Source organism: Cannabis sativa, chromosome 2 (genome assembly GCF_029168945.1).
Source record: "Cannabis sativa cultivar Pink pepper isolate KNU-18-1 chromosome 2, ASM2916894v1, whole genome shotgun sequence".
NCBI classification, from domain to species: domain Eukaryota; kingdom Viridiplantae; phylum Streptophyta; class Magnoliopsida; order Rosales; family Cannabaceae; genus Cannabis; species Cannabis sativa.
This window is the reverse complement of record NC_083602.1, coordinates 18,347,638-18,375,503: the sequence shown is the minus strand read 5'-3', so window position 1 is coordinate 18,375,503 and position 27,866 is coordinate 18,347,638. Positions and strand designations below refer to the sequence as shown.

The 27,866-nt window shown below is 33.0% G+C and overlaps 3 protein-coding genes and 1 long non-coding RNA gene across 6 annotated transcripts; 1 reads left to right on the top strand and 3 right to left on the bottom strand.

Annotated features, from left to right (window-relative positions):
- Window positions 1–2,558: 2,558 nt before the first annotated feature.
- LOC133034813 (uncharacterized) lies at window positions 2,559–4,642 on the top strand. Its single transcript, XM_061110221.1, has 3 exons — window positions 2,559–2,830; window positions 2,937–3,066; window positions 3,200–4,642. The coding sequence occupies exons 1-3, from the start codon at window positions 2,559–2,561 to the stop codon at window positions 3,698–3,700; spliced, it is 903 nt and encodes a 300-aa protein (XP_060966204.1). The 3' UTR covers window positions 3,701–4,642.
- On the bottom strand, window positions 4,187–5,074 carry LOC115719841 (uncharacterized). The gene is made up of 2 exons (XR_009686158.1): window positions 4,963–5,074; window positions 4,187–4,799 (listed from the first exon to the last, which is right to left on the bottom strand). It is a non-coding gene; the product is annotated as an uncharacterized LOC115719841 (long non-coding RNA).
- Window positions 5,075–5,088: 14 nt separating this feature from the next.
- On the bottom strand, window positions 5,089–7,273 carry LOC133034169 (uncharacterized). The gene is made up of 4 exons (XM_061109203.1): window positions 7,268–7,273; window positions 6,117–6,940; window positions 5,574–6,037; window positions 5,089–5,492 (listed from the first exon to the last, which is right to left on the bottom strand). The coding sequence occupies exons 1-4, from the start codon at window positions 7,271–7,273 to the stop codon at window positions 5,089–5,091; spliced, it is 1,698 nt and encodes a 565-aa protein (XP_060965186.1).
- A 2,712-nt stretch (window positions 7,274–9,985) lies between these two features.
- On the bottom strand, window positions 9,986–19,174 carry LOC115719387 (uncharacterized). 3 transcript variants are annotated; one of them, XM_030648412.2, is made up of 15 exons: window positions 18,777–19,174; window positions 18,211–18,441; window positions 17,640–17,954; window positions 17,249–17,356; window positions 15,961–16,150; window positions 15,592–15,848; window positions 14,944–15,067; window positions 14,371–14,447; window positions 13,444–13,695; window positions 13,270–13,346; window positions 12,659–12,750; window positions 11,999–12,081; window positions 11,454–11,525; window positions 10,682–10,807; window positions 9,986–10,295 (listed from the first exon to the last, which is right to left on the bottom strand). In XM_030648412.2, exons 1-15 carry the CDS (start codon window positions 18,909–18,911, stop codon window positions 10,239–10,241), a joined length of 2,196 nt encoding a protein of 731 aa, XP_030504272.2. In that variant the 5' UTR covers window positions 18,912–19,174; the 3' UTR covers window positions 9,986–10,238. The 3 variants fall into 3 exon arrangements, with proteins under 3 accessions (XP_030504272.2, XP_030504273.2, XP_060966203.1); XM_030648413.2 differs by having other exon boundaries at window positions 14,371–14,444; window positions 18,777–19,145; XM_061110220.1 differs by having other exon boundaries at window positions 9,986–10,807; window positions 18,777–19,148.
- Between the last annotated feature and the right edge of the window lie 8,692 nt (window positions 19,175–27,866).

Below are 27,866 nucleotides of genomic sequence, written 5' to 3'. Positions count from 1 at the left end.
TGTGGTTGAAAACTCAGACTCAGATTTTGAGTTGGAATCTGAATTTATTAAGTCGCCTGTCTCTGTGAAGGTATTTTACTATTTATCTTTTGTTGTTTTTGATTTTATTTTTTTTTGTTAAATTCAATTTTTGAAGTTCATTTAACTGGGTATATGTTTGTTTTTGTCTCTGTATTTGTAAGTGTATGCCTGTATCTTGTTTGATTTATTTATCTGTTTTTTTTTTAATTTTTATTTGTTGTTTTGTTGGTGTTGTTTCGTTTTATTTTAGGGCAAGGGTAAATCCCCTGTAAAGGTGTTGCCATCATCAGGTGTGGCTGAGGAAATTCCTGTTAATAGGATTGTTGAGGTTTGTCATGTTATGCATTCTGTTCTATGTTTTTTTTATTGTTTTTCGTAGTGTTTTATGGTGTTTTAGCAGTGTTTTTATTGTTCTGTTTTTAAGATTGGGAATGCAAGTACACCCGATCTCAATTCTATCATTCTAGAGTAGTAACATCTGGGTATTACTCTGTAATTGGAGACATTAAGAGAATTCTAACTGAAAGCCAATTGGAAATTTTTTCAAAATCTGTGTTTGGTTATTTTCTTCGGATTCCGGAGTACATAATTCATTACCAATTGCTTCATTGTTTGCTGTTGAGGGAGGTTCAGCAGCCTAATGGGTTGGAGTTTTGGGTTTGTGTCCAAGGGAAATATCTTAGGTTTAGTATCGAAGAGTTTGCGTTGGTCACCGGGTTAGATTGTCATGTTGATTCTGATTTTTACCAGTTTAAGCAAGATGATAATGAATTGGTCAGACATTGTTTTAAGGGGTACAAAAAAATTACCAAGGGTGCAATTCAGACTGCTTTTATTGTTGACAATCTGAAGGATAACGACGATCTTGCAGTCAAGTTGGTTGTCTTGTATTTTGTGCAGTGTTATTTGTTGGGTGGTCCCCCGGGTAAAGTTGTTTCGTCTGAGGATATAAATGTTGTCGATAGTGGTCGATATAATGAATTTGGTTGGGGCAAGCATTGTTTTGATATCACTATGCATTCTTTGAAGGGTAAGATAGATTCTGGTTATAAGAGGGTAGTTCGTAGTGACGAGGATGGTGGGTATTACAGGTTACTGGGTTTTCCTTTGGCTATTCAATTCTGGTTTTTCGAGTGTTGCCCGTACGTTATTGGGAAACTTTCGTTGTACTCAAATGTTGGCATTCCAAGGATTTTGAATTGGCCTAAACTACCCAAGGACAAGGAGGGTCAGGTGAAAATGGATGTCATGAACACCCTCATTTTCGATCGGTCTTTGAAAGAGGTAATTCTGTTGTTTTTAACACTATTTCTACTGTTGTTTTAATGTTGTTTTTGTGTACATTAGTTATACTTTTATGTTTTGATTGTTGTTGTTATTTTATAATTTCAGTTTCATGTGCATACTTTTTTTTTTGTTTTTGTTGTTTCAGTTAAAATTACGAAACATCACTCCAAATTCTGTTGAGAGATTGAGTTTGAGCCTTACTGATTTTTTCTCTGGTGAGACTACTCCCGATGCTGTCAAATTCAAAATTAAAGGTGGTTCCAAGTCTGTTGGTCAACCTGGCTTGATGGGTGCTTCTTCATCATCTGCTCATGAGAATGTCTCCCGAGTTGAGTTTGAGGAATTAAAAAAGAGTCTATCTGTTGTTGTCAGCCAGCAAGGGATACTTATGAAATCTGTTGCTGAGATGAACAAGAAGTTGGACATTCTTATTGAGGTGTTTTTTTAATTGTCTTTACTTTTTTCTGTTATTTTTTTAGTAGTGTTTTTATGTTGTTTTATACAGTAAATTAATTTTTTAAGTTTTTTTTGTTCTCAGTCATCCCAAGGTGGTCATACTCACAATGGATCTCAGTCTGAAGATGCTCTTCGTTCTTCAGAAAATGAGGATGATGAAGATTCCACTTCAGAGGAAGATGAGGATGATAAAATCGAGGATGACAAAGGAGATGAACATCATGAGGATGAAACTGATGATGATGATGATGATGATCTTGATGGAGCTGGTATTGGTGCTGGTCAGGATGAGGCTCACACGGGGGATGTTCGTAATGATGAGGGTGTTGTTGTCCCCGAGGTTGTTTCGAGGGATGATGATACCGGCAAGGTGGATGATGCCAAGAAGTCTGACCCTGTGGAACCTGTTGCAGAGATCAAACAGGTGTATTTCTTGTTTGGCCATCATTTTTTTTGTGCCCTTTGTGTGGATTTTGTGTTTTGAGTTTGTTTTAATAGTTTTTTAATGTTGTTTTTGTTGTCAGCCTGAACAGTCTCAAGGTGGGGAGGAGAACATTGATGTTGATGCAACAATTGCATCTGCTGTTAAAGCTGTGGAGAATTTGGTTTGTATTTCTCTTCTTTTTTCTTTGTAATTTGTGTTTATATGATATTCTATTGTTGTTTTAATAGTGTTTTGATTGTACTTTTTGAAATAAAAAATAAGTCTTCTTTTTTTCCTTTTTCTTTTTTAGATTGGTTCCTCAACTCATGTCCCTGCTTCTGTTGAGACTTCTGAGAAGACTGATCTTGAAATGGTTGTTTTTCAAGAGACTCCTATTTTACGTCCTCAAAAGAGGGATCGGAAGAAAGGAGCTGTTTTGAAATCTCCATTCATTGAGCTTGCTTCTGGTGCATCTAAATCAGGTTCATCCTCAGTTTCTCCTGATGATTCTGTTTATAAGGTCGTTAAATATGTGCGTGGTTTGTGCCCGTTGGACAACAAGATTGGTGAACCTGTCGATCCGCAATTGGAAGCTGAGTTTGTCACGTGGGTTGATACAGGTCTTAGAAAGCATAAATCTAAGTAAGTATTTTTGTAGGTGTTTTCAGTTATATATCTCTTATTGTTTTCCATTTAGTTTTTAATTTTTTATTTGTGTTTTGATATTTTTTTTATTTGTTTTTTTTAGCACAACAACTAATGTGTATTGTAAGGGTAAGGACACAATATTTCCGCCATTTCGTTTTGGTGTTGAGGACATTAGCAACAAGATGTGGTTTCACAACCTTGCCTACCCTAATTGTTTCCTTACCAATTCTGTAAGTTTTTTTTTATTATTATTATTTATATATTTTTGTTGTTTTTTTTATTTATTGTATGTTTTTAAGTGTTGTTCTGTTAGTTTTTTTATAAGATTGAATGATTTTTTACTAAATTTTTTTTCCTGTACAGCACATTGACATTATTTTCTACTATCTTCGTAAGAAAATAATGTACTCAGCCGAGCCGAAAATCAAAGTCACCACAACTGATTGCCTTTTTTGTTCTAGCATAACAAGTTTGTATGAGAAGTTTGTTGAGAAAAACAACGATATATCGGTGTTGTCTCTTTCTCACAATGTGGCCCAGTACATCCAAGGTGGTAAGATATTATGTGCCACTCCTTGGCATTTGGTTGATCATGTTGTTATGCCTATCAATGTAAAATTACAGGATCATTGGATTTGTGGTCGTCTAAACATAGTTGACAGGCGGATATATCTGTACAATTCATTGCGTTCTGGAAGGTATATGACAGCTGCAAAAGAGGCTTGCAAGCCTTTTTCTGTTATTTTACCATATTACTTCTCTATGTTAGACTTCAAAGGCCTTCGCAACGAAGCTAAGTTTAGCACGATGGAACCGTTCCCTATTGTTGTTGTTGATGGTTTACCCGAGCAGGTCACAGCGTAAGTTTTTTTTATAGTGTTCAATGTTTTTCACTGCTTGTTTGTATTGTTATGTTTTTGTTATGTGACTTTGATTTTTATTAGTGTTCTCATAGTGTCTGTTTTTGTGTTTTCTTATTGTTTTTTTCCAGTGATTGTGGTGTTTTTGTAGCATCATTTGCTGAGTATTTCATTGATGGTAAACTCATACCATCCTCTGGTTTTGATGTGGAAATTCACCGCGATCGTTTGGCTGTGTTATTTTATCAATATGGCATGAAGAAGCAACTTGAGAACATTGAAAGTGAATCCGAGGCCCCTCCCAGCCTTCCCAAGAAGTGATTTGTTTTTTCAATCAGACTGTCATTGTTCTTATGGTTTTTTAATGTTGTTTTTATGTTTTTTTATGTTGTTTTCGAAAACAAACATTGGTGTTCTGTTATGTTTTCTTACGTTTTGTGTGGACAATATGTAATCTTTATTCAATAATAAACTTCATATATATATTCAATTTAGTATCCAACATCTTTTAATATCCAATCTAAAGTATCATCAAATCCCAATGTAATCAATGTTTTCAAATAAAAACTGTATTCCCTTTGTATTTCAGAAATTTAAATTCCTCAATATCTCATTCTCAAAACGTATGTGTAGTTTTCTTTTGTTTTTCCACTGTTGTTCTGTTGTTGTTTTTATTCCCTTCTACGTCTTCTGCTGCATGTTCTTTTGTTATGCCCCAGTTCACCACATTTGCTGCACTTGTTGTGTTGATCCTTTTCCCATCCAGCCTTCCTTCTTAATGTTTTTGGTCTTCCTGATTTTACTCTTTCATGCGGAGGCAAGACTATAATATTCTTCACTTCTTCCGGTACCTCCCACTCACTTTGGTGTCCTATTGGGTAAACTGTCCCTGAATAAGTTGCCAGCCAATTTTTTTTTGTGTAGTAATCTGAACAGTAGGTATACGGGTCCATGTTCATCTCCCTCATCACGGCCACAGCGTGCCCGCATGGCGTTTCATCTATTTGGAACCTGTTGCACGTGCATGTTCTTTTTTCTAGGTCTACTTCCCACGATTCTTTCATTCTTGTTACCTCAAACAAGTAATCTGTTGTTGCTTTAACCTGTTTTAAATTTTATTACAAAAAAAAAAAAACAAACATAGCTGATATTGTTACAAAAACAATACAAAACTATTAAAACAACACTACAACAACACATTTACTTACTGTTTGTTTAGTTTTTTTTTTTTAAAAAAAAAAAAAAGAAGCATAATTAATATGTTACCTCCAGATTCAATGAGTATGTGTAATTTTTCAGCAGTATGTCTTCTCCAGTTGGTGATAGCTTAGTGAAGGTGTTGTGTGCTTTTGTCCTATTAGTATGCGTCCATTGTTGCACCAATGCTCTCAATCATTCTAGCAGCGTTGTAATTGGTAGCTCCCTTGCTGCCAAATTTGTGGCGTTCAGTGATTCTGATATGTTTGAGGTCATTGTAGAATACCTCTTGTTTTGGCTATGAATTCTTGACCACTTTTCATAACCAACTTTTTTTAGGTAAGGTCTTATGTGTTTGTCCAATCCATCCAATTCAGCCATGTGGAACTCGAATTGCTTTTCTGTGTAGGCTTTGACTGCTCCAAAGAATGGCAGATTGTATTTGGCAGCATGTTGTTTGAAGCTTGTTTTAAGATTGCTCAAAATGTGGTAACCGCAGTAACTGTGTGTAATTTCTGGATAGATTTCTCTTGCTGCTTTGATGAGGCTTTCATTCCTGTCTGAAATTAGGCATTGGTGTTCCCGAACCCCATACGCTTCTTTAAATTTTTTGAAGAATCATTTCCAAGATTGGTCATTCTCAGAATCTGCAACACAAAACGCTAGTGGAAAAATATGACCTGCTGCATCTTGTGTGCATGCGCACAACAAAGTTCCCCCATAAGCTGCTTTGAGGAACGTTCCGTCCACAACAACTATCGGTCTGCATGCTCCCCACCCTTTTATGGATGCATCCAACGCCATGAAAACAAAGAGCAAGTTGTTGTCTTCTGTTGTTTTCAGATCGACAAATGATCCCGGGTTTGTTTTTTCCACCATGTGTAAGAAACTCAATATTAGGCTGTACGAGTCACTAGCATTACCTCTCAAGTCATTTACTGCATGTTCCTTACTTCTCCAAGCTTTCATATAGTTCATTTTGATGCCATACCTGTATTTCAACTCCCCTTTTATGTCCATCGGTGTTGCCTTTGTCTTTATGTTCAAGAACTTCAGTTTTATGCATTCCCCTATCAGTTTCGATGTTGCTTGCCTTTGGTCTTCATGCCTAATATTTATAGGGCATGTGTGGATATTTGAGAACCTATTAAAACAAAAACAACATGAAAAAACTATTAAAACAAAAACAACAAAAACAACATTAAAAAACTATTAAAACAAACCTCCTGATTATGAATGAGTTTGTTGGGCCATTTCTCGATGCTCGTAGTGACCAATTGCAACTTTCGTAAACACATTTCAGACTGTACTCTTGAGAGCAGGACTTCCACACTTTGTACTGAAAGTTGTTTTTGATTGCGTAGTAGCTGAGGACATTCTTTAGAGTTTCCTTGTCTTTGTATGCCTGTCCTTTTTCCACTTCGGGGTGATGCTTGTCTGTTATTAACTTTGCATTGTTGATGTCGAATTCTGGATCCAGTTTTTTACTGGTGTTTTCAAGTTTTTCTACCATTTCTTCAGCAACCAGATTTGCATAGTCAATTATGTCGAATTTGTCGTTCTCATCTTCTATTGTTTCTGACTGTTCCCCTTCTTCTGTTTGCTGTCCCGTTGTGTATGATTCTGTTGTTGTTATGTTGTTTTCAAGCGTTGTTGTGTTGTTTTCGATCATTGCCACATTATATTCATACGGTGGTGTTGTGGATATCAAATTTGGTGTTGCAGCAGGTGTTGTGTTGTTGTTTTGCTGGTTGACGCATAGTGGATATGTGGTGAAATCTGTTTCCTTGATTTTCAATTCCAAGTAAAAGTAGAGGCTTCGATCGTTACATATTTTTATCGGTGGTATTCCTTCTTTAGCTTGGTACTGTATTTGTAGTGTTGTGCTGGTGTTTTCGCACCCCAATGAAGTAAGCAGTATTTGCAGTAGCTCTTCGTAATTGCATTTTGTTGGTATGAATTCTCCACTAGCCACATAGTTCACATAATTGTGATCTTCATTCCATTGTCCATTGCTCTTGATGAGTACTGGTAGACGTTCTATTACCTGTCATTCCAGTGTCTTATTTCATGTTAAAACAATAGTACAACAACAGTAAAACAATAGCAAAACAACAAAACAAAATCAACAAAAAAATAATACAACAACAATAAAACAACAGAAAAACAACCAAATAAAACTACCCATTATATTTTTTATTAGTTTTTCTTATTCTATTTGTCTGATACATATATGTAGGAATGTTTTTGTATTAATAACCGCAAAACAACATTAGAACAACCCTAATTTTTTGTATGAACAATTGTAGTAATTTGTCAACTATTTTTTACGAATCATTTTGTGTTACAAACGTCAAATTAACAATAGAACAACCCTCATTTATCTTTTTGCATCATAAATTAAAGAATATCACATTTGTGTTTTCGTTTTTTTTTTATTAAACTTCAGATCTAAATCTGGGGTTATTTTTTTTTTTTTTTAGTTTCTTAAGAATTAAATTAATTTTGGGTTTTATTGTGTTTACCTCTGTTATTTGGGGAGACAATGTTCTGTAATTCTTGTTCTTTGATTATGCTTCCATTTATCAAAAACTCTTCGCCGGATTTAATGGTTTTTTCTTGGTTATCTCCGACTCCGGCGACTCCCCACACACGAAGCAGTTCGTTTTCCCGTGTTTTTTACTGTTCACAGTATAAATGTTAAGTTGTTGGGCTTGGGCAGTACAAAAGTAAAGAAAATGGGCTTGAGCAGTAAAAAAGTTATTTTTACCATGTCCCAGTATTTTTGTAAAATTTTGGTCCAAAAATAGTATATAAGTAAATTTCCCAAAATTATTTTGTATTCCTTTTTCTTAAAACAAAAAAATAAATAAAAAATAATAAAAAAATATTAAAATAAAAATAATGCCAAAGAGGCTTTTTCATTCTCATGAGTTTTGTGTTTCTTTTATGGAGAGGGGAGGGGGTGGTTAGGAGATACTGGCTATTTGGCTATTAAGAATAATACTTGAATTTTTTTTAACAATAATAATGTAAACATGTTTATAGATAAATTTGCACTAATAAAAATTTTAGGAAGGATGTGAAGAAATATTTTCTATTTTTGAATTTTATGATGGGAGAAAAAAATGAAATGGTAAATTTTAATTTAGATAAATACATTTAAGTTGTATTTGGTTGAAGGTAATTAAATAGAATAGAATGGAAAGGAATTAATTTTTTATTTCACTTATTAGTTTAGTTACATTTTAAAGTATTAGTATGCTATTATAATAGTGTTTTTTCCACCATTTCGAAATAGAAATAATTATAAAGACCATTTCAATTCAAGATTAAAAAAATATATATTCTTCTTCTCACTTTCATTCCTATTCTTCCTAACTAACGAACCCTTACTAATCAAGGATGAGAATGACATATAGAGCATTGTTATGGGGTACTAAGGTACTTATTATTTATTAGTGGTTCGTTATAATCTTTATCAAAATTAAATAAGTGAGTCAATATTTAATTACAACAATAGCGATATTACACCTCATAAAAATATTAGACATCATGAATACCTTTTAGCATTTTTCTTAAATTTATGGTAGTCATTCCTTTTCATTAGTTTATTAAAATTAAAAAAAGAAATGGGAAAACATGATTAAATATATTAAAAGTAAAGGAGAATATAAAATGTCATCAAAGATAATAATATTAATTTAGACTGTTTTTTTAAATAAAAATTAAAATACAAGTTGTATAATATAACACAAAATAAGTATGTAAATAATTAATCAATTGGGTTTTCTAATAAGTGAACAAAATAAAATTATTTGGATTAATCAATTGTAGTACACCTCATCTATTATCTATTTATTATCTATTATCTATTTATTATCTATTATATATATATATGTAATTGTATAAATTTTCATAAAATTCTAAATAATTTACAATATTAAAAATAAAATTCAAACCGTTAATTACTATTATTAAAAAAAATATATGTACAACAAAATATTTATATTATTTTCAACATTATAAACTATTAAAAATAATTATAAATAACTACAACATACACAATTTGCCAAAACCAATAGTGTGCAAAAATATTTGACAAATTTACACAGTATTATGTTTGATAATTTTTTTTATATTTTTACGTTCAAATTTTTTTATATATATTTTTATAGTATTCTATAAATATAACACCAAAATAATAAGAAAATCATATGAAAATAACCAAAAAAAAAAAACAACATTCAAAGTCAAACAACATAAAAATAATATACAAATAAGAAAAAATCAACAACAAAGTGACAAAAATACAACATAAAAATAACATTAAAATATCAAAATACCGTATTTTTTACAATTAAAATCTTAAAAATTGTAAAATGTTAAAATTCCTTACAACTGCAGTTTTGTAATTTTATTATTCTTTTTTTTTTTTATTTTGTATATTTCTAAAATAAACCCAAAATATTTTTTTTTTTTTTTGAAGAACCCAAATATTACTAAGTATACTATAGACTTACCCAATAATATAATACAAATAATCTTTCATATGAACAAATAAAAATAACTTTTATAAAAAAAATTAAGTCTCAATTTAGACTAATTATAAATAAAAATAACCTCAAAATTATAATTAGTTATACATTTTTTTAAGTTTCGTATGAACAAAATACACCTCTATATAAAAATAATTACATTTTAATAAATTATATATATATTTTATAAATTTATTTATGTAAAATTAATAATTTTTTTTAAAATTGTAATACATATATAAATATTATATTTACTCAAAAACAATTCTATTATAATATAGTATTAAAAATTATTTATTATTATTCTTATTACATTAATATTTTTTAATATTTTAATTTTTCTTTTTAGTGTAAGTTCATTTAATTATAAATTCAATTAGAGTATAATTTGCTTAGTTACATCACAATGCATTATGCTCATTTCACATCCACCCAGCCCCTCAGTACAAAATAACTCCAAAGCTCTTTCGGAAAAGTTCACAAAAATAGAATAAAAAGATTGCCACATTAGAATGAATTTAACTAATCAAATCTCACATCAAACTCCACGTGGCTTTCAAAAACAACAAAATTTTATTATAAAAAGAACAAAATCGAGCAAAATTGATAGATGCAAGAAATTTGAGATTTCCTTTTTACATGGATCACCACCGAATTTTTCTAGATTTTAAGAGGAGCCCCATTTGACAAAGTAAGCAATTTTTCTTTTGTACAATATTACCACTGTAAGAAATTGTACATCAACATGTCTTGACTGATATCCTCCATCGAAAGAATAGGAGTCACCACGATAAACCCCCCTACGACTCACTCATCCCCTTCCTCCTCTTCATCGTCGTCCTCTTCCGGTGCCTCTCTCAACCACTAAAAATAAATACAAAAACATGAACTATAATGTTAAACAAGAAACAGTCCATGGTCAACAAAGCATATGCTGTATGCCATCAATTTAGATGCTTAATACTTGGACATGACCGGGAATAGTTTTAAGCCTAAAAGATATTTGTATGGTAACCACTATCTTATGACAGCTATAAGAGAATCATTTTGACCCACATTTATTTTTCCCCATTTTCAAAATGTGCATGCATGATTTTAAAAATTTGTCCATGTCTTTATGTTCCAAAGAAGCAAAATTTAAGGAAAAACTTAAAACAGTTGCACCATACAAAGAAATAAAAATGAAGAATTAAACATAAATCCGATTCTAGGAAAAAGAATGGCTGCAAAGAGAAAAGAATAAAGCTTACTTGAATGAATTTTTCGGCCTGCTTTACGAAAACTTTATCCGACTCATCCGCATCTCTCTTTTCATCATCCCACCTTAGAATAGCATCTTCTTGTATAATTTCTTGGTCATACAAATGGCATAATATCTGAAATAGATTTGAAAAGAAAAATAATATATATATATATGATAATAATCAGAAGATTAATAAAATTCTTTCTAGAGTTTTAGGAAAATGATAGAAAAAATAAGCTTTAACGAAAAACCGAAGCTCTATTTTCGAAGTGGAATAGCATTGGCTTGCAATAGCAAAACAGGAAAGTAAATTCCTGCAACATTATTCTGCCTTTGAATCAAGAGGGAATAGTAAGAATAAGGCTAATTAAGATTTTTGTCACTAAACTTTGACATGTATCAAATTATGCACCCCTAACTTTTTAGGCTGAAAACTATTAAGATTGTTGGATTTCCAATTCTGTTCAACTTTACTAATGCACCGATGTACCAAATTGTACCCCCCAAACTTTCATCCACGTCAAGCTTCCATTAATAAAATCGGACATAAGTCTTTACATTCAACAATCTTAATAAATCGGGAGGAATTTTTAACTGCATGAAAAGTTAAGGAGGCATGATTTGGTACATCTCAAAGTTTAGGGGGCGGAACTCCTAATTAGCCTAACAACAATGCAAGCAAAGGATTTGTGGAAAATAAATTCACATCTATATCTTTTCCAACTGTAAAAGCTGGCAGCTAGAATTGTGAAGACAACAAACTAAAGCAGCAAAAGTACCTTAGTGAATAAGGGGGAGAATTCTTTAGCAGACTCCAAACACATTTCTTCAAATCTTAGTATTACCTCAATCTGTCAAGTTTGGCCAATATAGAGTCAAATAAAAACATCATATCATTAAGCAGTAAATTAGACTGTCAAAAACTAAAAAACAGCAAAATCAGCATTCCTTCAAAACCACGAACAGATTAAAAAGTACTAATTGAGAACTCTGAATCTACACTGACAAAAGTAGAAACAGAAACAAACATGCATACAGTGCTTTTTCAATTATACAGTAAAAATGAAGAGAACATTAAGAGTATCATTTAACCCCACCCCACCAAAAAAGTTTACTGAGTATCCGAAGCACAGCTAAAATTACTATTAAGAATTTCTGAATTGTCTATCAAGTATAATAATTTTTTTCCACCCATTTGCACTAAGCACAACACCAAAGCAAAATAATAGTATGAAAGAACGGTTTCAAGAATTCAGCTCAAAGGATCTTGGAATAAATTTTAATTCAAGCATTTACTATAATCAAGTAAAATAAAAGCACAAACCTCTTCATCTATATCTGCTAGGTAATACTTCAGAAGTTTCTTCCACCTTGTAATTACATTACAAATATGTTGAAGCAATTCACCTAAGCAATAGATCGCAAAAGCATCAATTAACTGATATGAAAGTATCAAACCATAGTAACTGAAGAGAATCCATAGTGTAGGAAAAACATAGAAAATCAGAGAATGAATGTCGCTATGGTTGATAAAATTGAGTTTCTAAAGACACTAATCAGCTTTCCTGAATATGTGGGTTATTCCCTAACTTGGTCACATGGGCAAGCTATAAAGTAAAATAAACCCAATCAACCAACATCTCACTTTGATGCTGTTAACAATAATATCCAATCCAACAACACCAAATTTCAGTCCCTATGATCCATTTTCCAAGACCTAGAGACCTCTATCAAAGTTTTAAAATTCACTCAACTTTAACTCAGATACATAAGAATATGATCTTTCAGGCTGGAATTTTTGGCATCTTGCTACCTTGTTAATCACGGTTTTAAAAACTTAAAAGACGGTGATTAAACTGAAACTAACTATTTTAAATGTTAAACAACTAACATAAGAATACTTTTAAGAAAAAATATAAAATAAATAAATAATAAAAAATATATATGTTAAAGAATAGCAGGGCAAAGATAAAAAAAAGCTTACTAGCTGTATTAGGTTTAGACTCTTGTGCCAATTTCATTACAGAATAAAAGAGAGCTCCAGCACAGTCCGCAGTTACCTTGTTGTATGACAACCTGACACAATGGCCAAAATGTAACTAAAGCCAATTAATAAACGTGAAATGTCAAAACATTATGTCATTAGAGATTACAATGCATCCCGTTATACACAAATTAAAATGTCAACAGAAGAATCAACAACTGCAACGTAGGAAAATGCTATAATTGCAACCGAGGTTCTGCTTGTGTTCCACCAGATTTTTTATAAATAAGAGACGATGACACTATTACATTAAAGAAGTAAATTGCAACCAAAAGAGACCTTCTGAGGAAGTACCAACAGCTAAACTCACAAAACCAAAAAAATCTTATATTGACCAAAAGGGCCAGACACCAAGATCAAAGTTCATTCTTTCTACTTTAAAAGGTAGTTCATAAAATAGAAAGACTAAACTAAATTTGCACTCTGCCAAAAGAAACACCCACATACACAAATGGATTATTTTCTTAGAAAAACTAGCTTCATTGTTATAACCTTTCTTATAAATACAGGTGACTCTGATGATAAATAATCAGTGTGTCAAGATACCATACCTAAGTGAATTGATTTCTAAGATTACATTGTCTACTTTAATATTTTCATGTACAGCTCTTAAAAATGTCGCTTCAACCTGCAAATAAACCAAAAAAAAAAAATCTAATAATTAGTTCCATGCAAATGTAACTTTCACTTCTTTTAATTGAATCATTAAGGTCAGTCTTTTTCACCTCTTTCTCAAAATCAATCGAATCATCCCTAAAGACATTGTTATCATCATCTTCCGAATCATTAGAATCAAGTTTCAGATCTCCAGAAGGTGGGAGAATACTGCCATCTGGAGCTAATTCTAAATCATCATCCATAGCATCAGTTAATTCAGCAAGTTTTTCAGCAGTAATGGGCGCAACTGAATGCCTCCATTCTTCATCATGTCCTCCATCACTTAATGACCAAATATAACCAACTCCTCCAGCACCAAGCTGATCAAAAATCACAACTACCATCAGATAACATATTACTTGTAAGACCCAATTCTTCTAAGGATCATTCCATTATAAAGAAGGGAAATAAAATAAACCAAGCAACAGATGGCTTGCATTTAAAACAAACATAATGAGCACAAAAAAGAATTTTGCATGCTTCACATTGTAACAACAAAAATGAAAACATAACACCCACCTTTTCTTGCACTTTAGATTTAAAGTCATCAAAAATTTAATATCAAGCAACAAAAAGGACATTTCATTATAAAGAAAGAAAATAAAATAAACCAAGCAACAAATGGCTCGCATTTAAAACAAACATATCTAGCACAAAAAGGAATTTTGCATGCTTCACATTGTAACAACAAAAATGAAAATATAACACCCACCTTTTCTTGCACTTTAGATTTAAAGCAATCGAAAATTTAATATCAAGCAACAAAAGGAAAAGTTAACATCTTACAACCCACATAAACTAAGCTCACACCCAGTTAGCATAAAAGTATACCTTTTGTGCCCTCAGCTCACACACAATCATAAAGCAGGTAAAAGCATGATCTGAGAGGTGAATTCATACACAATTTCAAAAGAGAAGAAAGAAAAACTTGTGGAGGAAAGAGGGGTGAAAGAAGTTCTATTAAGATTATAAAAGTAAATGGAAAAGAAGTTAACTTGCGAAGTAGGCCAGCGCTCAGTCTTTATTTCAGATGTTATTTCCCCATTTGAATTATCCATAGGACCATCAACTGCTGCACATTAACAAGAAAAAAGAAACAGTAAAGACACAGTAATTGAAAATACTTACAAATCTCCGATCACCTAATTACTAGCAAGAACTGGATGGTGACATTAATATTTTCGCGTCTGATCCTAACAAAGTACTCATAGCCAAAAAAAACCCCATTACTTTGTTGAAAAACAGTAATTGAAAGTAAACACACATAATGTCAACTGAAAATGGATAATTTAGTAGTAATCATTAAAGCAATCACATAGTTACAGTATCTGAAAAGAAATGTGAATCCCACAAACAATTGCAAAAAACTACAGTTTATGTTAAGCACTGTGATATGTTTTGGTGTCTTGATATTTTGATAGTACGCATAAGTAGCCTAATGATGATATGCAAAAATGATGCTCACTGCATGGTGATTTCTTTCATTCGGAGAAAAAAAAAAATTAAAATAAGGTCCAAATCAAATTAACAAAGAGCCAAAATTTGGTGCAAGAGATAGAATAAGTTACATGGAGCTTCAACAATGCCACTGTCAGCATATTCCAGCTCTTCATCACTGTCTAGCGTAGTAGGCTGTTGAAATAACGATACTTTTGAGTATGAAGGAACAACAAATTGTGGTCCAATTACAACCTGTAAACAAGAAAAATATAAAAGAAAAAATAAGTATCAATGAATCAGAATAATCTGTTGCAGTTACAAACTCAATGGTGACACTAAGTAAGAAATTAACAAATAAACAAACAAAAAGTTTCAAGGCTAACGCAGCAGAAGTCCCAAGCATATAATTATTCAATTTTGATGCACTCACATAGGAGAACAAAAATCAACAAACACTACCTCTTACTAACATGCAATAATTGCCACCTAAAGTGAGCTAAATGAGAAGATAATTCATTTAATTCAGGTCCTATAAAGATAAGTATTGCACCGTCAGAATTTCTCAACAATGTAAGTAGCATAAAATATCAAATATAAGCCATCGGCAATTTATATTCTAATCAAAGGTGAATTTCAATCAACAAATTACTAGGCATGGTGTCCTATATATGATAGAATTACAACATATAACTGTATGAGAAGGGTCTAAGTCTAAGACCACACATCAGCAAAAGGTAAAGACTAAAATCCAGGTTACAGTGTTAAAGAATGTGTACCTTAAATGACAGGACTACACCTGGTTCCAAGACGGATCCAGATTTCATTACCACTCCATCACATACTATGGCATGGCTTAGCTTGCAGCCATCTTCAATAATAACATTATCCCACACATAGGAACCTTCTATAGAAATATTGGATCCTATAGTGCACCCTTTCCCAATAACTGAATGTGAAATACTGGTGTTGTTCCCAACTTTAGTGCCCTCTCCAATAACAGAAAATGGATCGATATGCGCAGAACATGATTGCCCTATTTCAGATGAATATAAGAAATAAGGGAATCAAAAGCTATCAGATTTTCCAGCTCTCCAAGCAACTTAACAGATCATAACCTATCCATAGAAATTGACTTTCATTTTTACCTGATGCTCGATACATTACTTGTCTTTCTAATTTAGTTACAGAGCTTCCAAAGAACATAACATCAGGGACCAATGGGTAAGTCCAGCGCTGAATTATATCTTTACTGACAGTATCATAGCTCCGAAAGTTGTCAATCCTAGCCGCATAACTCGAATGAATTTCATGTGTGAAAATTTTGTACCCCATAATCTGAATGGATAGATGATCACCTTAGAAAAATTGCAAAACAAAAATAAATATGAAAGCAGATGTGCAAAATCAACAGAATACATACGTACAATGCATGGTACTAAGACAGGAGTGATGAAGTATCAGAAATATTAAATGATAACATTCAATACTAAATTTTATCACCAACATAGCCAAAAAAAAAAATTAGAAAAGCATATTTGGAGCTCCATACTGTAAACTATTATATATAATCAAACAAACAGTTAAGTTAGGTAATGTATTGAAAATATCCCAAGGTCCCAATAGAGCTACTTTACCTATACAGTTGGTGCATTTTTCTAACATAAGGACGTAAACACTTGGCGTTTGGTTGGAGGTAATGAAATGGAATGGAATGGAAAATAAATAATTTTCATTCCATTCCTTTGTTTGGTTGCATTTTAAAATATTGGAATGGCATTCCAATAGAATGCTCTTTCTACCATTTTGGTGGAATGGCTATTCCATTTTAAAAAGAAAGGAATGACCATTCCAATGTAACAAGAAAAAAAATTTAATTATTTTTTTATCAATTTTTTTATGCATTTTAAATTTTATTCCATTCCATTCCTATTCCTATTCCTATTCCCATTCTCATTCCTATTCCTATATTTTCATTCCTCCCAACCAAACGCCAACTTCTTCCATCTCTTAAGATCAAAAAAAAAAACTTCTTCCATCTCTTAAAATTTTTAATGCAAGCTCCCCTTATTCCCAAAAAATCACAAATATAAGTAACAAAATTTATACATTAGACACATTCAAGAATCCCACTGTCACCCTAAACCACTATTCCCATTTTTTAACACAAAAAAAAATACTGGAATTGTATTCCTTACAGTCAAGTCAACCACACTTTAGCACACACAATCAGACAAGTTTCTGGACAATTATAGGGTGTAATAATTCCTCTAAACTTTTCTTAGTAAACAAAGCTCTGTGTGGATTTTAATGCAATGCTTAAGAGAAAAGGCCCATATTATATGTTTGTTGGAGGACAAACATGTGTGTTCCCTTGTGCACCACCACAAAATAAATATAGTAGCTAACATGAGATGTATTCTAAGAAACACATACATCATCAAGAAGCAAGCCCTTAACAAAATGACGTCGTAAATGTTGATAATCAAAATTGTCCGTGAAAAGACTGAGGACCTCTGGAGAACATATATCAATATAGCAATCCTGCAGAAAATATACATCATTAGTATTGTAGTGTAAATAAACAACCAAAATCGCTTTTATAGAAAAAAAGTCATAAATTTTTATTTTAAAAAAAAATCTTTTTCAGTTAACTAAACTATGCACATTAAGATTATTATAGGAGACCATTCTATATTTATCTACAAATAATATAAGTCTAACCACCATAAAAGCCAACAATAGATTTTATTGTAATGAAACTAATGCAATCTATTGAATTCTCATACAAGATTAATTACTACAATAAACAAGTTAGAGGATATACCTGTTTGTCATTGTGCAGTGAAAGTGAAGTATTATCAGCAAGCAACAATTTATCCAAATACATAACTCCTTTTAAATTGTCCGACTTGTCCTCATAATATAATAGCTGCTTTGTACTAGGATCTATTGCCATAAAAAGTTCATCAGTACCAAGTCGGGATTGACGAGTGATCACAGAAGGCTTTGACCGTTTGATCACCATTGTCATTACAGCGTTACTATCTTTTTTCTTTCTATCCTTATGTTCTTGAAGTGCCTGAGTAAGCGACATGTTGCTCACAGTATCTCCACTAATTAAGACAAAATCTCCATGTATCTTTAGATGAAACATAATATAGTCAAAATGTCAGTAAATGAATGAATATGCAATTACATTAGAAGGGAGAACTTCAAATAATAATAAAGGGAAAGCAAATTCAACAATTTCATCTAAAAATTAATTTGAATTTAAACAAAACTCAAAATCGTGACCTTATCATTGTTCAAATGCTGACAGATTTTGAACATATACATATATTAAGAAAATTATACAGCAAAATGAATCGATAGAAGTCGAAAGACCAGCAACATACCACATTGCGCTCATATACGAACCGCAAAGCGTCTCCAGCACTAACTGAGTTGTGTGACTCTATTGTTTGGACTGAGAAATTTGGTTGGGAGAACCATTCAGTACTCTCCAAGTAATGAATCACTTGCTTGGAATGAGCACAGCAGAAAACAAAGACTTCCTCAACACCAGCTGATTCAAGCCACGCTAACGTGTAATTGATCATTGGGACATTTACTAATGGTAAAAGTACCTTCAAGAACAAAACTATTATTAAGTTTCATAACCTTGCACCAAAAAGAAAATTGACTTTGCAAACTTCCCCAGAGAATCGAAAAATAGGTTCTCACTATATATCTACTGAAAAATCTATTGCAACCCATACAAAAAGCTTATATAGATTATTTATATCTGAAAGCATTTCTGTTAGCACCAACAAATATGAATAATATATATAAACACAAACACAAAAACGCACAGGCACGCATCCATTCATGTACTTCGATACTTCCAATCAAAGAAAATCAGAGTACTAGTATAATATACAGTACAAAATATATCAAACCCAGAGTGAAAGAAGTGAGGGACCTTGGGGCGTTCAAGGGTGATAGGTCTGAAAGTGGTAGCAAAACTATCAGCAAGAAGAATGGCCTGCAAGGGGACACGTGTCAATTCGTCAGGATCCTCTGATACCCTGGATGCACCTTTCTTCTGAGCACCCATTGTTGCAGCTGCTTCTTCTTCTTTAGACGAAATGAATGAAACCAATCAGAAATTACAACAGAAACGACTCTGTGGATTGAATAAAACCCTAATCTTCGTATCGACAAGTGAGATTTTAGGGGTGAAAAAACCCTAATCAAAACCCCTTCCCCTTCCAGTACTACAGACTATCAGAAAGAATCAATGAACTTCGTTCCTTTTTTTCGTTTTCTCTGTTCTTTTTCTTTTTTCTTTTTTTGGAAATTATGTTCAAATTGGGCCATACTTCAATGTCAACAGGAAAGGCTTCGGCCCAAACCATTGAGATAAATAATAATATAGGGAAATTTAGATGTTATACTAGCTTTTGCCATATTTTTACAAAAATACTGTCAGGCGGTATTTTTTACTTTTTTATTGTATTTTTTTATAAGTTTCATACTGCAGTATACTGTGTTAAGTTTTCACTGGTGTTCTACTGGTATTTTACTGGTGTTCTACTGTTGTTTTGAGTTGTTCTGCTTTGTGTTTTACTGGTGTTTTATAAAAACACAGTATTTTTGTAAAGATTTCCGTGTGACAGTATTTTTGTAAAAATTAATATCAAAATGTTAATTTATATTCAAATAAATAAAAAAAATACTTTGTAATAATTAAGTTAAAAATAAAATAAACCTTCTACATATATTAATAAATAGATTTTTTAAAGAAAAAATAAAATAGAAATTTAAGTTAAGAAAGAATGATTATATAGAGTTAAAATAAATAAAATAATTATAATATAAAAATAATATAAATGTATATATATTAATGATATGCTTTAAAAAATATTAGAAATCTCTAAATATAAGTTAATAAAATGAAAATGTGGCTTTATTTAATAAAAACTTAAAAATATGGAAATATTTTTCCATACAACTAACTTAAATTGTAAAAAAGCCATAAGTTAAGTAAATCTCTAATTTTTCCATATCTATGAAATTTAAGGAAAAAATGCCATATTCTACGTAATTTCCTCTAAATAATAATATATTTGTTTTATCTTAATTTACAATAATATGTTATTACGGGTGTTCACGGATTAGTTTGGTCTGAATTTTCATAGTTTTTGAACCAAACGAGTATACCGGTTTTTTGAATATTAGAAACCAAATCAAACCAAAAAATTTCTCAAACTAAACCATTAAGAACGGTTTGACTTGGTTCGAAACTACGATTTAAGTAGAATTTATAATTATTTATATTTTTTAAGTAATTGTACTGTTTTTACTAAATTTTTATTTGTTTTTTCAAAATATATATTTACCATGATAAATAATAGATTTATAACATATAAATAATGGTATAAAACATTCTCAAAAGTCAAACATAACATAAAAATTCAAAATTCATGCAATAAAAAACTTGACACACAAAAAATTCTAAATTATACATATAGTCATATATAATATATATATATATAAATTAATTATTTATTTTAAACCACAACCGAACCATTACGCCGTAAACGGTCCGGATTGACCAAACCACCAAAAACAGTTTCCCCGGTTACGATTTACAATGGTTCAAATTGTAGTGGTCCGGATTTAAACCGCGGTTTTCCGATTTATATGAATTACCCTACTATTATTGACATGTAAGGCTTATCTAATAATTTTTGACATTTTTTTTTCCTACATTTTTAAAAATAACTTTTTAATTAATAGTATTGATAAAAAAAAAATAATTAGTTACCTTTACATAAAAAAAATTATTTTATATCATATAATTTAATATACATTTTAATTATCTTTAAAAATTATTTCTATACATCTTAGTAATTAGTTAGTTATTTTAGAAAATATCTATGGTGGAGATATTAGTTTTGTCTCTATGGTAGGAATATTATTTTAGCCCTTGATTGTTGATCCAATAGTAATAAAGTTGAGAAAATATGATAGTAATAGTGGAACTGGAACCTAGCTAGTAATATTTTTACACATTTTTTTGTCTTCTTCTTCTTCTTCTTTTTCTTCTTCTTCTTCTTCTTCTTTAGTTAATTAGTAATTTTTTACCTTTTCATATTCTTTTAATTAGTAAGCTTGTTGAGGATTAACCGTTTTTAAAATTTATTTTCTAAAAATTATTTAATGTCTTTTTTAGATTTGGGTTCTTTATAAAATCTATTAAGTACAATAATTCATAATAAAATATAAATTAATATGTATACATTAACATGTATTTAAACAGGGTTAATTGCGGTGAAACATCTAATACTTTTATTTTGTTTACATTTAACCCCCAAAACTCAAATTTCGGCGGTAAAACCCCCAAAACTCGTGTTTTGTTAACAATTAGCAATTTCCATCTATTTTCATCTATCAACTGCCAGATTGGCTGTATCCACGTGTACAAATTTTACATGAGGCACAATTTTATTAGTCCATGTAAATAATTATTAAAAAATTTAAATAAATTATTTTAAACAAATAAAATAAACCAAAAATTAATAAAATAAAAGAACAAAATAAAATTAAAAAAAACCTAATTCTATCTTCAACCTTCTCACTCTCTCTTTCATTCTTCTGTCTTTCTCGATGGAAGCTACTGCCCAAAACCAACAAAAAATCTAACAATCGATGGTTGAAACGAACCACAAAATCGAAATCCTTGTCCCCCCAAACCTTTAGATTCGTCCCTCTCTCTCATTTTTTGGTAGAGGCGAGAAGTCGCATGTTTGGTGGAGATGCACAGAGAAATCGCCGGTGCTGGTGGAGATGCACATTGGTGATGTGTTTGGACCACGAAATCGAGATCCACGAATCCTAAAACTCAGGTCCCCCAAAAACTCGCCCCCTCTCGTTTTCTCTCTCTTTCTCTCTCTCTCCCTGTATTTTTTTTTTTTGCAAGTTTAAGGAGGACTATGTTCGTGGACGGGGATGAGAATGGAGTTTGTGGCTCTACTGGGATGGGGACGGGTTTATGGGTTCGTGGTTGACAGGGATGAGGATGGGGTCTGTGGTTTCGTGGTTTAACAAGGATGGGGACAACTTCGTGGTTGACGAGGATGGGGTTTATGGGTTCGTGGTTAACAAGGATGGGGATGGAGTTTTTCAGTTCGTGGTACGACGAGGATGGGGATGAGTTTGTGGGTTTGACGGGGACAATATTCTGGTTCGACAGGGATGGACGAGTTCGTGTGTTTATGGGTTCGTGTGAAGATCTTGTAGGTGGATTGTTGGGGTTGGTCTTTGCAGTGGTAGTGGAGTTCTCAGATCTAAATTTTTTGTGTATAAAAGTGTGTTTGTTTGTTAGATTTAACTTTGTTAAATTTAGTTTGAGTTTTGTTTTAATTATTTTTTCTGTGAGATTTGGATTTGAAAAGTAGGGTGGTGGTGGTTGTTGCGGTAATGGTGGGTGGTAATGGTGGTGGGTGGTGGTGGTGATGGTATATCTGAAAATGATGGTGGGTTGTGGTGGCAATGGTGGTGGGTGGTGGTGTTGATGGTATCTCTGAAAATGAAGAAGTGAAAGAAATTAGAAAAAAAAAAATGAAGAAGAAAGAAAACGTTGTTTTTATTTTTTGTGTTTGAAAAATACTTTTTCATTTATATTTTTTTATATTAAATGATTTTTTTATTTTTAAAATTTTTTTATGTGGACCAATAATATTATTCTATGTGTACGCTATGTCCATGTGAACAGTACCTTGTATACACTTGTACTGCAAACTTGACAGATAACAGATGAAAATGGCTAATTGCTAACGGAATGTGAGTTTGGGGCGTTTTACTGCCAAAATTTAAATTTTGGGAGTTAAATGCAAACAAAATAAAAATATTGGGGGTTTTGCCGCAATTTACCCATTTAAATAAGCATATAATCAAGTAATTCATACTAAAATAAATGAGTAATTTACGGCATAAATATCTAAGTTTAACCTCGAATTTTATATAAATATTTAAGTTTAATTTTTTACGGTAATAATACCTAAGCTAAAATTCTAAAACTTCCCTAGGTACTTGGCCATTAAGTGTCAAGTTAATAGCCACACGCCAGACCCTGATTAGTCGAAATCGTCAAATTTTTTTTTATTTAAAAATTAATTTAAATATACTAACAAAAAATGGCATGTGGTAATGACTTAACACTTAATGACCATGTAACTAGGAAAGTTCCAAACATATAACTTAGGTATTTATCTACAATAAATAGTTAAACTTAGGTATTTACGCCGCAAATTACTCAAAATAAATTACTAAATATTTTTAATTCATATTAAAATAAATTAATATTACACGTGATTGTATAATTGGTTTGAATTTTATTTGTAGGGATGCTAATCAAGTAGTACATATTGTAGCCAATCATGCATTGAAAAATAATGTTAAATGTGCTATTTAGATTGGGTTGAACTTTCTTGTGCTCGTCATGCTTTATAGTTAGGGTGGCAATTAGTGTTGGTGTTTCATGTTCATGTTGTGCTGAGGTCTTAAATTTATTAAAAAGTTACTAACACGAGCACGACACGTGACACTAAAAATTTATAAAACACGGACACGAACACGTTTAAACGCATGCCTCATAATTTCATATAACACCATTTACACAATCAATGCTTAAAGTGTAACGCCTCGATATTTTACCTTACTTTACAAAAATACCATTTTAAATGCATAATTTGAAAAGATAACCCGAACTCACACTTTTTGAACTTAGCGTACAACTTGTGATCTCGTAACCGTTATAGTATCGATCTGAGATGCAACTCATGTTCCTCTTCTGATTCATAATAAACCAAGATGTCTTCAATGAACACAATCACACATCTATTCAAGTAATCCTTGAATACCCAATTCATGAGATCCATGAATACTACCGGGGCATTGGTGAGTCCAAAAGACATCACAAGAAATTCATAATGTCCATACCGAGTACGGAATGCATTCTTGGAGAAGACTGTCTTCCCCTTCAGTTGATTAAAAAGATCGTCAATGCGAGGTAAATGATACTTGTTCTTAGTGGTAAGTTTGTTCAACTCCCGGTAATCAATACACATTCGTAGAGACCCGTCTTTCTTCTTCACAAATAATACCAAAGCACCCCAAGAAGAGTAACTCAGTCTAATGAACCCAGGTTTAATAACTCCTGTAATTGGATCTTTAATTCTTTCAACTACGCTGGTGCCATTCAGTACGGTGCTTTTGATATTGGTTCTGTTCCCGATAAATCTCCTGGAAAGACGTCAAGGAACTCGCATACCAATCTTGTATTCTCAGGTCAAGATGTCACAGTTTGGCTGGTATCCACTGCAGTGACTATGAATCCCAGACAACCTCTGCTCATCAGATCTTTAGCTTTCAAAAGTGTTATCCTTGGTATGCGTGTACCCTGAACTTTACCCACAAACACTACCGGGTTAGCACTATCGGGCTCAAACACCACCATCTTCCGTTTGCAGTCAATCGTTACCCCGTACTTAGATAGAAAATCCATTCCCAGGATTATGTCAAAATCAGAAAGTTGTAACTCTATTAGATTGGCGGTTAATTCACAACTGTCAATCAAGAAAGACAATGATTGAATCTACCTAGTGGATACTATAAGGTCTCCCGAAGGTAACAAGGTACCAAACCCTGAAGCATATATATCACATGGTTTATGAAAAATTTCAATTACTCTACTCAACACATAAAAATGAGTAGCTCCCGAGTCAAATAATACAGCATGGGAACAACCATTAATAGATAACTGACTTGTCACCAATGACGGATTAGCATCAGCATCAGCCTGAGTCATAGTAAGAAGTCATCTCGGGTTCTGAGTAGTGTTTTTCTTCAGCTCCTCTTTCTTGGCCTGAGGACAATCTCAAATAAAGTGGCCCACCATGCCACACTAGAAACAAGCATTTGCCCGACATTCACCCTGATGGTGTTTCTTGCATTTTGGACACTCAGGATAAGATCGGAATGAAGATCCGTGGCCCTACCGGCCACCTCTATTTCCCTAAAACTTTCTATTATCCCCTGATGTTCCGGAAGCATCAGCCTTCCGTTTGTGATCAGGGTTACCACCGTCGGTCCCCTTACTGATATTACCACTTACGGGAGAATTCAATGCCGTGGAGGCATCCTTTGCAGTCTGCTCCTTTGTTACATGTTGCTCAGCCTCCTCAACAATTAAGGCTAGTTCAACCACTTTCTTGTACAAAGTGTCATGGGTAGTGGTAATCTTCAAGTCCCGACTGATTGTGGCATTCAGTCCTCTCACATACTTCTGCTTCCTAGTGAAATCTGTAGGCACCAGATCACAGAAAATTTGGACAACCGATCAAACTCCAAAGTGTATTCAGCCACAGACATTTTCCCCTAAGTCAATTTCACAAAGTCCTCCATATGTGAGGTTCTCACAATAATGTTATAAAATTTTTCCTCAAACAGACTCTTGAACTCTTCCCAAGTCATCACACTGACATCACGAGTTTGTCCCACTATATCCCACCAGACGCGGGCATGATCTTGTAACATAAACGCGGCACAGTTTACTCTCTCTGTTCCCGTCACCCCCATATTAACAAGGATACGGGTGATTGTACTCATCCACTGCTCAACTTTAATTATATCAGTACCTCCCAGAAAAGTTGGAGGTTGCAGCTTCACGAACCACTCAAACACTGAATCTCTATGCGGCAACATGAACCCCTGGTTACCCACCACTGGCACAGGAGCTGGTGGTAACACTTGCTCAACAGGGGCAGCCGGTGTCGGTTGCCTCAACCGACGCAATTCTTCCTCTTGACGAAGTATGATACCTCGCATTTCTTAAAACATCTGCTGCCAGTCAGCAGGCGGATTAACATTGCCAACCTCCGCATTATTTCTCGAATTCTACGGAGGCGCAGGCGGTGCCGGTGGATTGGTCTGGTCTGCACCAAGCTCTACTTGGTCGCCCTATGGTCTAGATGATTACGGAGGGTCCATTTTTACAAATAACCCTATAATCAACAACCCCGATGACTTAAGCACCAATACCACACTTATGCACTTATTGCCTTAAAACCCTAACTCAACTATTCATTCCAATTAATCATATAACATTTTAAGCATGGCATCATACATCACATAAATACTCTGGATGCTCGCATACTGCCTAAAATGGAAAGCGGTAAATAAATAATCATATAAGCAGTAAAGCGTTTACTCTCAACACTTACTGCACCACGAGTCAAGCTTATCTTCGATGATGATCGTACAAGTTCGGCCGGTCTATAGGAAGTGTAAAAACCTTGATGCTCTGATACCAAACTGTAACTCCCTAACAATTAGACACGTCACGACACCTAATTATGAAACCTTAATCCCCTAATCTAGGATTACTAAAAAGATAAGTGCGGGAATGAAAATAAAACTTGTAATAATTTTAAACTTTACAATCAAAAGTGACATATTTCGGGATCCCAAAATCTTTTAAAAAATATTACAAGTCTTTTCACTAGCCGACCTAAGCGGTAAAATCAAAGTTACAAAAGTATATCCCTGGTAGACCCCAACCTGCTTGGTCTAGTGTGGCCCGAACATGTACAAGCACCGCCAAGCTCTCGCACTTATGGCTGATTAGAGACAAATTTACCCTTTCCTGCACAATAGAGCACCTATGAGCCAAGCCCAGCTAGATAGTAAATATATCAATAATCATAACTAACATATCATTTATACAATGATGCCATTTCACATTTGTCTATATAACACAGACACGCGTGATACGCTCACACGCTTATTTATGTCTATGTGGCATAGACCTACGTGTTACGCTCACACGTCTAAATTCAATAAGGTCTTAGAACGATTCATCTCAGTTCTAGTTACCGAGTCCAACCCGATTATACCTTGAACGCATAACTCATAATCTTAATATACATATATATATCATGGCATAATAATTACAAATTAACAATTCACTAGGTTATTAACCCTAGGCCAATAAACTGCTCACTTTAGGGTAATAACCTTAATCCCGATTTCTAGTTACTCACATATATCATATTCAATATACGGGCCACCGTGCATAACTCTACGTGCTAACTACTGTCTTACCTGATGTCCTGTAAACGTGGAGATTCCAAATCCCCGGGTGTCCTAACCAAGTGCTAGTAATCCTAGTCATAATTTTAAGGATTCACAAGTATAGGGTTAATCCCTAAATCCACTTCCACAAAATATAAAATTGGCATGTAAATTATAAATAATCCCATAGATCTCGGAACAAGCTTTCCAACGATATATATATAACTCTCAAAATGGAGTTCGGATCACAAAGTCACGAAGATTCGAATAACGCGTTCGAATCTGCCCAAAAATAAAGGGTGGGCCGTGACACTCCCACATGGGGCCGCGACACCTGGGTTTGAATCCCAGGCCACAAAATAGGGGTGGGCCGCAGCGCCCAAGGAGCAGGGCTGCGGCCCTTGGGTTCCAAACCCAAGAAACCCCATTTTTCCAGCTCGAAAAATCATGCCAAAACATACCAATTCCTGCCCAAAACTTAATCAAACTCACAAACCATATAATAAAATTATCAATATTCATACATAGAGTTGAAACATACATTTAAGGCTCAAAATCATAGCATACAAGGACCATATTTCAGACCTAAATCTCTATGCAACACTAAGCTCAACACTTGAGCAAAATCATCATATTCTCATCCAAAGTAATTGCACATCAAGGTCACAAAAAAAACTTCAAAACTCAGCATGCTTTTCCAACAAACTTAAATCAATTTTAGTAATCAAAATCCCAAATCTCAACCCTAGAATCTCATATAAAACATACAAAGAACATTACACAACAATTCAACAACTCATCCATATTTCAAACACCACACTTAATTCAAATTCACCTACATGCATATATGAACACAATTTACAAATAAACATGATTCCCATCTTCAATTTCAACAACAATTTCAAATTAAAAACAGTAGAAAGAGCTACCTCAA

Coding starts and splice junctions, on each gene's coding strand:
- LOC133034813 (XM_061110221.1), top strand. CDS start 2,559: ATGGTTGTTTTTCAAGAGACTCCTATTTTACGTCCTCAAAAGAGGGAT. Junction 2,831..2,936: donor CTTAGAAAGCATAAATCTAA/GTAAGTATTTTT, acceptor TGTTTTTTTTAG/CACAACAACTAATGTGTATT. Junction 3,067..3,199: donor ATTGTTTCCTTACCAATTCT/GTAAGTTTTTTT, acceptor TTTCCTGTACAG/CACATTGACATTATTTTCTA.
- LOC133034169 (XM_061109203.1), bottom strand. Junction 6,038..6,116: donor AACTCATTCATAATCAGGAG/GTTTGTTTTAAT, acceptor TTGTTTTAATAG/GTTCTCAAATATCCACACAT. Junction 5,493..5,573: donor ATGCACACAAGATGCAGCAG/GTCATATTTTTC, acceptor AAAAATTTAAAG/AAGCGTATGGGGTTCGGGAA.
- LOC115719387 (XM_061110220.1), bottom strand. CDS start 18,911: ATGGGTGCTCAGAAGAAAGGTGCATCCAGGGTATCAGAGGATCCTGAC. Junction 17,357..17,639: donor CACTGCACAATGACAAACAG/GTATATCCTCTA, acceptor TATTTTCTGCAG/GATTGCTATATTGATATATG. Junction 15,068..15,591: donor GTGTAGTCCTGTCATTTAAG/GTACACATTCTT, acceptor TCTTGTTTACAG/GTTGTAATTGGACCACAATT.